At 32.5% G+C, this 11,989-nt stretch overlaps 1 protein-coding gene across 1 annotated transcript; it reads right to left on the bottom strand.

The window, feature by feature from the left end:
* Nucleotides 1-1,891: 1,891 nt before the first annotated feature.
* On the bottom strand, nucleotides 1,892-9,412 carry LOC134700882 (uncharacterized). The gene is made up of 2 exons (XM_063562033.1): nucleotides 9,182-9,412; nucleotides 1,892-5,495 (listed from the first exon to the last, which is right to left on the bottom strand). Exons 1-2 carry the CDS (start codon nucleotides 9,263-9,265, stop codon nucleotides 4,224-4,226), a joined length of 1,356 nt encoding a protein of 451 aa, XP_063418103.1. The 5' UTR covers nucleotides 9,266-9,412; the 3' UTR covers nucleotides 1,892-4,223.
* Nucleotides 9,413-11,989: the final 2,577 nt, after the last annotated feature.

Here is an 11,989-nt window from a genome sequence, read left to right as displayed (position 1 = left end):
TAGTCATTGGCAACATGACGTCATTTCCAGAGATATGGTTTTATTGATAAGTTTTCTTTAAAAAAGTAGGTTTAACACAATTAAAAATATACGTAAGTAAACCTACTTGTAAAGACAACTAAATTATGAAACATTAATTCACCATGAAAATCTGTTATCTATTTCAGTATATGTTTTATGACAAATTGATATATGAAAAAGCGTTATCAAAATATATGCCGATAATTTTGTATTTTGTATTTTTTTTTGGGCATTTTTTCTTCTTTAATGAATTGTCTTCTAACATATACACTCCTGCAAGTAAAAAAACACTCAACTCAGTAACAACATTTTACGCAATTAAATATATATATATATATATATATGTGTGTTCTTACGCAAAAGTTACACAATTTCAATTTAATAAATAAATAACTGTTTTGCAAACATTCAAAATTCCATTTACCAAACTACAACATAAATATTCGTCACTTGCTATTTTTACTATATATTCTTAAAAAAAACACAAAAAACAACACAAAAAACACAAAATCTGAGAAACTTTTTTTGTGTTCATTTTTGGTCGGACTCATCAGTTACGCTCAAATAAAAAAGTTTAAAAGGCCAAATAAAGTACCCATTGGGTATACCATCTATTTATCTACCAAACATGGTATAGATATAAAATGTTAAATGTTATAATACATTAACATGATAACAGGAATGTCTATCAAAATACTGAAAAGTATCAAATCGACAATCCTCGGGTGAATCCGTTACTAACGGAATCTGCCGAGTTGTCACGAATGTGAAAAGTACATCAAACCATGCTGAACACGGAACAACTGACTGTTCCAAAAATAAATTAAAAACTCAGAGAAACAAAAAGAACACACCAACAGAATTGACACACAAAAAGAACACACCAACAGAATTGACACACAAAAAAATACAAAAACACAAACATCAACTGAACGGCCGCTGACTAAAAAGAAACCATAATATTGGGTTGAGTTTAACGATACGTAGTCTTCATTACACGGACACCTCCTCCTATGCGATCAAGACCAATGGCCGTGACGTCAAATAGCACAGCAACAAAAATTCAAGTCCAAATACAGACAGGACTGACGATTATCACCTACAAAAGAGGACAAGTACAATATGATTTGAGTCAAATTATGCTCGGAACTATAGGAGAAAGGTCTGGAAAGGGAGAGTGGAATTTAATTTCTTTATTCTGTAGCTTTTTATAGCTTTTTCTCTTTTATTTATATATTTTATCCATTATTTTTCGATTCGCTTCATTTTGTTTCCCCCATTCTTCTCTATTCTCAATTTTTCTAATGGAAACACATCCGACAATTTGATAATATTTTACTGCCTTAAAGAATCTCTAAATCGGAAATGACTTTTCACAAGTGAAAAATAATAACCATATGTATATTCAAGGACTTGTACATGAATATATATTTATTGGTCGCAGCACATATTAATAAAATCAGGTTAGTACATGTAAAAATTATTCTTCTAATGAATTGTTGACACCTGTATGAAGACAGTGCGATATTTATTGTTATTTGCCCCGGAGGCGTGATTTATTATAATATAAAAATCATTATTTCCCAAATAATCGGACAATTGGGACATAGATTCTGACATACTGACATAAATGGGAAATCACCGACAATGAATATTATAATTCCAATATCATAAACGAAAAATCTGCATGTCAGACCGATTAAGAAAAAAAGGGGGCCGGTCAGACAGTCAGGCATTTAGTTTATATTAACTTACAGTTTAACGTATGTACTAGTGTACCTAGTAAATACAATGAAAATAGTATAACGTTGTTAATGTGTACATGTAAAACCACGTTCGTTTCAAAAAAGTTATTGCAATATTTCATAATTTATCATTTTAGAATTAAAACCAAAAACCAAGTCTTAATTACTCGCAATGATATGGAATATAAAAGGAATTCAATTTTACCAATATGTGACCCTAAATCAACAAACATTTTAAAATAAGGCATTCAATGAAAATTTCTCGTTTGCTGTTTATTCATTAACTTTGATAATGATTTCTCATATTTGAAATCAATAACCCTACTATTACACTTTTACTTCATTGGCTTGCTGCTGTCAGGGATTGGTAAAACAAGGATCATTTCCTGAAGAAAGGTTCTTGCACACATTGCATCATTTACATGCATGGTTAAGCATACACGGCCTCCGAAATATCAAAATTGAGGTCATGTATAAACGCATGTGAAATACTAATGATTGGAAAACAGTGGAGGGTCAAGCAATGTTCATCAGAGGGGAGGGGTTGCACTGACTGACATAAGAGAGACCCCATTCACTGCAGTGATTCCTTAAATAATCATCAAAACCGCCTCGCTACCCCTAAATCCGCAACTGGGAAAGTTTAAAAAAAAAATGATTTCCAAAAAGTAATAATGGGGAACAAAATGGAAGTAAAAAACTAAAAAAAAAATATAACACGAACTAAAATTATAATGCAACGTTGACTTAGCTTTTGCGGATGAACACATAGCACAATGCTATTTATCTATCAAAAACTATGTAGTAAAATTCTCTTCCTTTAAGATGAATATGATTTTTCAAACAAATACATAAGCACGACAAACTAAACAATAAATCAACGGAAATTATTTCAAACGAAAGACATTTTCTATGTGTCTCCATCTCTATATAAATAGAGAAAATTGGCCCGAACATGTCAAATATGAAGTGCTAATATAAAAGGAATAGAGAAAACTACATGAAAAATTAAAGACTATACAGAAAGGAAGGAACCCCTTCAACTCTTATTAAGGATGTCTGCTTGTCATGATTTGTATTTTTTTGTCAGATTTTCGGAATCCTCTGGTTTTATCCATTTTAATGCCTTAAAAAAATTCCCCATGGACCCCCATTTTTCTTTTTATAAATCTTTTACATGTATAATAATAAGTCATTTGTGAAAGTCTTATAAAATTTTATTTATTTTTTAATAGTATTTGAGCACTTGAACTGGTCAATGATAAAGCTATGAAAAATCAAGAGAGAACATTTTCCCGCTAAAATTCCAATGGCTAATATCTCGAAAACAAGCGCATGTACCCCTATATTTTTTTTGCTATTTTGATTCCTTAATGTATTCCCTATCAATACACACTAGTTTTATGAAAAGTTATTTATTTTGAAAATGAGCAGCGAACATCCTTAATTAACAGACACTGAATGTTCACTTCATAGTGTTAGTACAAAACTTTAAAAAGTAATTGACCAATGAATGAAAGACTGACATTCAAATTTATTAAGGGAGCCACCATTTGATGTTTATGGGCGGAGTTTAGGGTGAAATTGAATAAATGCATAACAGGGGTTTTGAGTTAAAAAAAAAAGAAGGTAGGATGAGACACTTGGCAAAAAAAACATGTCAGGATGATGACAATTGAAGTAAAAAATCAGGATAAACTAATTAGAAAAAAATGGTAGGACCGAAAAGAGTGAAAAATGAAAAAGGACAGAGATTACAACAACAACAAAAAAGAAAACTGAACAAAATGGTTCATTCTAGCTCCCTATAAAATTCAAATGGTATAGCTCCCTTTACAAATCCACTCATTTAACGATAAACGATAACATATTAAAACGGCACCAAAATTTGCCTCATTCAACAAAAAAATTATTGAAAATATGCCTAGTCACAGATATACAGATAACTTTTGACTGACATGTGATATTTTATGAATGACTTAACGACCATCTGACAACATAGAATCTCATGGTACTAAATTATAACTATTGACATCTTCACATTAACGATGTCAAATATAAAACATGCATTCGAAGGTATACATATAAATATCTTTCCATTTATGGCTATATCGTCCACAAAATTTTATCACAGCTTCGAAACAACGTTAATACTAACAAATAAGAGACAGTAAGATTTGGTATTTGAATCACTGGTAAGTGTTTGTGATAACCGGAACTGCTAAGATGGTTACTATAGTAACGGCATGGTGTTCACAGTACGTTATTATCATGACTTCCGGAACACTGACGTCTTCCATTCAGTCTTACCCTGAATGTTCCCGAGTCGCATCGTCTCCGACACTTTTTTTAACATTCGTTATTATATCAATCAAATGCCCAATAATGATAGTTTCAGACTCAAACGTCGGAGTTATTCAGACGATAATTCATTCGGAATATTTCCTCGGACGTGTCTTACGGTGCTTCTGTTGTTATAATTTCGTCAAGCTCGGGTGGTTCCTCCGTCGGAAGCATTGTGCTGACTTCCGTTGTCGTAGTCGGTGGGACCGTGGTTGTCTTTGTATCAGTTTTTATAATAAATTGTACGGTTCCGTTCGGCATTTTTTCTTGTGAAACTACAATGTTATTGCTTGCTTCAATAACGATTGGACGTCCTCCTGTCGCTTGCGACATAAGAGTCACACTCATTTTGGTTCCATTAAAGGTCCCGTTCTCTCCAGTTGTTGTATGATTTGTTATTGTTATATCTTTCAGTACGATAAAATTAGGATCATTCTTACTACTTCCAGTTAAGCTTGTGGGATTTTCGTTAATAATTTTAACTTCCGCTGTATTATTTTTAGCGATAACTTTTATATTCTTTGTCGGATCGGTGGTAGCTGTATTTTGCTTTTGTGACGAAGCAACTTCCCCCTTCACGACCTCTCCTGCGTTATTTTTCAAAGCGCTTAAACTTAATGGTGGAATAGACTTAAGTCGTTCACTCATTGTAAGTCGCTTTCTATCAGCAATCGATTTGAGTACTAAAGGCATTCTGTTCCGTTTCGGAACCATGGTAATAATTGGCCTTTTTCTTATTTTTTTAGCTTCCGGACGGTGCATTCGATTTACATTTGGATTTATCATGCTTGGTAGTGGGACGGTCTTTTTCCTCACTACCTTAATATTAATGGTGTTCTTGACAGTCTGAGGCGATGCAGGAGTTTGTCTTGTATGTTTATTCACAAGTTGAGCAGTATTAACATTTCCAAGACTTTGTGCATTTAAGCTCAACTGTTCCGGACTCATATTCGTTATCAATTTAATAAGATGCGCTCGAATATTTGCACTGTTTAAATTGTTTAAATTAGGTATACCTCCTATTTGTGGTACACCTCCAATTGCTGGCACACTTGCGAGATTTGGTACACCTCCGTGTTTTGGTACTCCTATTTTTGTTACACCTCCAATTCTCGGAACACCTCCAATATTCTGGGAAGGTATACGAGGTGCAAAGACGTTATTGTATTGATTATATTGAGTTGGATTTCCGCTTTTGGTTGTTAATGGAAAAGAGCTTGGAAAGTTATTTTTTGGTTGGTTATTATTTGATGGCAGATTGCGATTGCTGTTGATGATTGATTGGAATGTTTTAGACATGACTTTTCTTGGTCTTCTATTGATCATTGGTGATGATACTACTCTTCCCATCTCTCCTTGCCTTGGATAATATCCTTTTCTTGTATTCTACAAAATACATATTTGTTTGATTAAATATAATCATGGAATACTAATAAGAATTTTACCCCCCCCCCCCCCCCAAACTATTTTTATCCTAATTCGATCTTTTGATGTCGTCCCTAACTGCAGTGTGTAAAATTACAATATAAATTTTATATAAACCTATTGAAATATTTTCGAGAGAGTTATTCGAAAAGCCTTCCAAAATTTCATAAATTTGGTGTAAAATGACGGCGGGCATGGATAACATAAACAAGCTCCGTTGGGAATTGGTCATGATACTATTTGGTAAATTGTCGCCTATGGCAGAATAAATAGTACCGCTTTCCCTTTAGGCTTATGGGAAAGACAAGACTTTGTTTTAAATGGTTTCTTCGTACATAAATCGATTTTTTATCATCTCTTTGTTAAATATGAATTTCAAATTTTGTATTTTTTCAAACCTTCAATGATAAACTAAGCATCGATTAAAATAATTAAATCAGAATAGATGATCTGATGCGACTCCTGATTGAAATTAGTTTCGTCCAATCAGGAGCCGCACCAGATTTTATTCTGCGTTCAGTTGTACGCAGAATAAAAAAAAAGTGCCTGTGAATCATAGATTTTAATGAAAACAACCATGATAGGGATTTTTAGCCATGATGACAGGAAACGATTTTGGTAGGTAAACATTATAAATGTCAATTTATTGGTATGCGATAAAACAGAACGGGTAATTATTGTTATTATCTGGTCATCAATTTGAAGCTATCAATCTTGCACGGAAGTGTGTTTCCGATCCAATACACTTTACAACACACATGGAATACACCGCTAAAACATGTCAATGTCTTTTACAAGCTACGTGACACCTGTGAGATAGTTTATGACTGGCCAGTGTGAGATCATCGCTGTTAAGTGACAATATTTTGACAGGCGAGCGACAAAATCGCATCATTCAATCATATTTTTTATTGCCATAATTATGACATTTGCTCTAACCACGGTTGAACTGGATAGTTGTATGCATGATAAATTCATTAAGTACGTTAAAACAGCGGATTGAAAATTAGTTCGTTTATGATTGAATGAGTGCTCCTTTTAGGAGAAATCAAATGCAGAAAGAAGACAAAATGAATGTCGAGATAAGAATCGAAAAATGACAACTTAATTTGAAATTGTAATAAACTTGAATATTGTGTCAGGTGAAATCGACCGGACAATATAATTTTGGTGGCATTAACTTTTGTTGTGTTTCTTACGTTTTTTAGCTGACAAAATAGTTTGACCTGAAATAATTTTAAAAGATCGAGATCACAGTAGTGCCAAAATGTAATGTAAATTACACCTATATGTGTCCACACTGATACCTTTAAAAATGTTTGGTCTAATTTAGATCGCGCTTTTCTGCGTGTTAATTTTGAGCAACATATTTTAGTTCTTTAAGCGAATGAATCCCTGTGAGTCAGCTCTGATAAATTTCTCACAGTTGTAGACACAAAATGTGTCAAATACAGGAGCTACCATTTGATTTTATGGGTCAAAAAAGGGGTTAGGATGAAGTTTGAAAAAGGCTGGATGAGATTATTTGCAATATAGCGGGATGACAATTTTTGAGAGAGAAAAAAGCAGGACCCAATAGAGTGATTAAAAGGCATGAGCGGATAGAGTGAAACATAAAAGTAAAGACACAATTGTTCATTAAAGCCCCCCCTAGCTCCCTGAGATTAAAAAGAGTTGACGATGAACATGTTAATTTCTCTTTTTTAATGATTTTAGAATTGGGTTCAACTTTCCTATTCACTTAAAAGGGATCATTGAAATTTGCCATACTACACATACAGGCATGTACCGTTTCAGGGGGCAAAAAAAACCTGACCAAATGCTAGAACACGTGACAGTTTATAGCATTAAATTAATAATTTGATAGTCCTAGTGAAAATCCATGTTTTCATTTTTACTTCCGGTTTTGAAAATAAAAGGGTTCAATTGTTGCGTTTAAATTATGCTCCAACTTTAGCAACAAAACAATTGTAATAATTGATAATTGATTACAAAGGAACATTTAGCTACGAATTTGTAAATATAATTTGAAATAATTCAACTAGTTTTTTTTGCCTCAAACATTTCAAACAAGAACGGAATATTGAATATTTTTTAGAATTTTGTATCTTTTTTTTAAATAAGGCCCTAAAATTCGCTTGTATTTTAAAATTAAACCAAACAGGACAAAAAAGAATTTTTTTTTACACGTACCATACGTATATATATTTGTTAATATCTTTTTTATAATCATTTTATATCCAGGTTCGCATGTCCATCGTCAATCTTTGAAGATTATGTCAATGAATAATTAGATGACGTCCGGTTCTAAAATGTTGATATTTTTTTACGATTTCATGCATTATTTATTGTTACCTGAAGAACTTTTGTCATTAATGTATACGATTTATGTGTTGTTTGTAGCTTGGAATCTTTTTTTTTTTCTTAATTGTTTTAAACATAATTTTGGCTGTGAGTTTTCTTTTACATTTGTCAATTCATAAAAGTTAAGACGTGTTGAAAAATTGTAAATAAGACAACTATCAACTAGAGACTGGAGGACGAGAATGTTAAAATTTCCAACTCATTGACGGCTCTCAACAACGAGCAAAAAGTTAAACCCAAACCGTATACAGTAAGGCTACACAGATTCTGATATGAAAAATTGTGAAACATATTAAGTCATTTCAAATGTTAAAACTACTTCAAAAAGGAGAAAAATGCGCTTCTATATAATAAAGTAATAAAGCGTTCTACTGAATAATAAAACAGCAAATAGTTCTTATAAACTAATATTAAAATAGCCTAGTGTTTTTCTATGTGGTAATGTAATAAATTGCCTATCTATGTTACATATTATACACATTCTTTCTATAAAAGTAGAAGAGTGTTCTTTTTATCTGATAAAGTAGCAAAGTGATCTTATATGCATTAATGTAACACGTTGTTCAATCTGTAGAAAATTGACAAAATAATATATTAAATAGAAAAGAACAAAGCGTTCTGATTACTATACCATAAATTTAAAAAGTGTTTTACCATCATAAATTAAAAACAAATTCTGACTATACAAATCACATTGACAAAATGTTCTACATAATTTTTAAAGAAACAAAGTATATCAGACTGGCTAAAACTCCTTTAATTCCATATTGATACAACGCAAATAGATATAGGAAGATGTGATGTGAGTGCCAATGAGACAACTCTCCATCCAAATAACAATTTATAAAAGTTAACCATTAATTTATAGGTCAATGTACGGCCTTCAGCACGGAGCCTTGGCTCACACCGAACAAAAAGCTATAAAGGGCCACAAAATTACTAGTGTAAAACCATTCAAACGAGAAAACCAAAATGTTAATATTATCGCAAATTAATAAAATACTTAAAAAGCCAAATGACCCAAAAAAGGAACCACAAGATAACAGCTAAATTGTCTTGGAACCAACTTGCATGTAAGTATACGATGTTACCATTTAAAAAATAACACAGAATCATATGTGAAACACACAAAAATGAATTGAAAAAAATACCAGGTGGGATACACTGATCTGTGTCCACACTTGTACATTCAAAAAATAATGAAATATGATAAATAATTTGATTGCACATCTATGTTACATTGTTGCTATATCAACAATATCTTGAAAAAAATCAATACTCACCAACATATTTAAATGTGCACCTCTACAATGTATTCCAAATAACACTAACAATAACAATTTGAAGATGGGATGTTGTCTTTTCATATTTGCAATCCGAATTTGAAACCGGTATGGTTCTAAACTTAGTTTTCACCTCCTTCGGTTCCAACGGCTACAATATAAAGAACAGAATACCATATACAATAACTGTCAACTAAGTCATAGACCATAACGGCCTTTATTGACAGCTTTTGAGTAGCATATCGACTAAAAACGTCCGTCATATTTAATTGTCATTTAGGACTATTAGGCCAATGTTGTGTATTTCTTTGTTGTGAAAAACAATGTTCGTCATATTTAATTGTCATCGAGGACTATTAGGCCAATGTTGTGTATTTCTTTGTTGTGCAAAAAAAATGTCCGTCATATTTAATGACCATCAAGGACTATTAGACCAGACTTGTTTTTTTTAGTTGTGTGTTCGTTCGTTTGTTTAATTAAGTTTTTGATTGTCTGAGGACAAAAATTTAAATGTTTAAAATGGGAAAAAATGGGATTTTTAAGAGAAAATTTAAGCTTTTGTACATAAGGAAGAATGTATATTACATTAACACATATGTCGTCCCTTATGACTATCAGGTTCGCGAAACAAACAAACAAATACATACGGCCTTATGTAAAAGATATGGCCAGGGAATCAAAATAATGTTAATGCATGTAACTGTGTAATGACACGCGAATCTACTCCCATTATTATATGTTATTATCATTGTGTAATTTATAATGTGGTAATTATTGGATAATTCGGACAAATGTCCATTTCCATGATTTTTCTTAACGACATAATTATTGTATAATTCGGACAAATTCGCTTTACTATTTGTTTTACGACATATAATAATGGCTTAATTCGGACAAATGTCCATTTCTTGCTTGTTGACCGCGTAACAACTAATATTGAATAATTCATTACATGTTACATGAGCAACAATTGCATTCTGTAATATAAAAGTATGTGCCTATGACGTATGACTCTAAAGAATTACAATAACGCATATGTGGAATTGATAGATTTAATAGCGAAGCAAATTGGGAGGGGGAATTTAAAATCGACATTAATTTTCCCCAAACAAATCTTGTTTCTTTCTGTTATTAAGAAAGATAGTTTGATTTAGCCGGAACAAATGTTTGTATCGAGTATTTATCGCTATTTTGTTCATTTTTCCTATGATCTTTTTTTGTGATAATTTTCATATCATGCTTCTCGCTTGAGATGGGAAAATTATCGCTAGAAACTAAGGAGGCCACGTGGCGTTGCTAACGAAAATGACATTGAAATTGACAACGTCGTCATAGGTAAAACAGCAATAAACAGATTATCATTGGTCATCTCAACTCGATTGCTTTTCTCACTTTCGCTGTACCAGCTCAAGCGAGAAAATCAATCCCGTTGCGATAATCAACGATAATCTATACATATGGCCAAGTTTGTGTTTTTATTTGTGTTTATAGAAGCGGTTGAACAGAGAATATAATTAGGCATATATAGAAATGCCATAATCGGATTTTGTGCTTTAGACCGTAGTTTTATTGTTTTTCATTCGATTGTAGAAATGTATAAACATCTAATGTTAGATAAGCATCTATGAAGATGCAATAATAGAAGTTTGGATTAGGTCATTTTTCTCTTAAAACATGGTATTCTTTTATTAATGCAATAAATATGAAAATAAGAGATATGGTAAACTGATAATTGCCAGTGAGTTACTTCTCTACCAAAGACCAAATGAAGTAGAAGTTAACTACTATAGGTCTATGTACAGCCTTCGACAATGAGCAATAGTCAATTATAAAAGACTCCGAAATGACAAATGAAAATCAATTCAAACGAGACAATAAGTACATGTATGATTGAACTTACTACGTTAAGAAGTGTGACCCTGAACTCTTTTTTAGTTAGACATTTGATAATTCATAATGTAAAATACATATTTATATAGATTTATTGTCGTGATTATTCTAAATAGACAGCTGACTAAGCGGTATGGGCTTTGCTCATTGTTGAAGGCCGTACGGTGACCTATAGTTGTTATTTTCTATGTCATTTTTGTCCCTTGTGGAGAGTTGTCTCATTGGCAATCATAACACATCTCCTTTTTTATAGATAAATAATATTCTGGATTTCAGGCACTCATAACGAAGACAAACGTTTGACTGACAATTCCGGGCATTCGGTTCTAACTGATGAATCATGTCTCGTGATCAGTTAAGGTATGGACAATTGGTTATAAAGCAATTTAGATTGATTGATTGTTGGTTGCTTAACGTCCAGTTGCAAGTAATTCAGGACGAGTCAAAGCAATTCAGACATCAGTGTGTGTACAGTATAACATTGAAGAGATTTCTTGCACAAGAGTATAATCGCTGATTTGTCTCGCCTGCGCTTAACTTCACCCAACGAATTCATAAGAAAAGGTTTAAAAATGCACCTACATGTGTTTTAATCACATTCTTTCGTACGGTAGGATCCAAACTTTCTAAAAGGGAGGTTCCAACCATAGGTCCCCATTGATAAGCATTGATCGTCAAAAAAGATTTTCGAAACCCTGGACACCTATTTTGGGACCTACCACTCAGAAGCAGTTCTACCAACTATTTGATTTTAACTATATTTAACAGATGTCGTCTTATAACTGGCATTGTCATGGACATACCGTGTATTCAATATAAACCACAATTGGATTTTCTAAAAATCTGTATCTAGTGTAACGGTGGTAGATTAACACATACATTTTACCCAATCGGAACAACTCGGCCTTTCTGGTTGCA

This window comes from Mytilus trossulus, unplaced genomic scaffold (assembly GCF_036588685.1).
Source record: "Mytilus trossulus isolate FHL-02 unplaced genomic scaffold, PNRI_Mtr1.1.1.hap1 h1tg000187l__unscaffolded, whole genome shotgun sequence".
Classification (NCBI taxonomy): domain Eukaryota; kingdom Metazoa; phylum Mollusca; class Bivalvia; order Mytilida; family Mytilidae; genus Mytilus; species Mytilus trossulus.
This window is presented reverse-complemented; position numbering and strand designations above follow the sequence as displayed.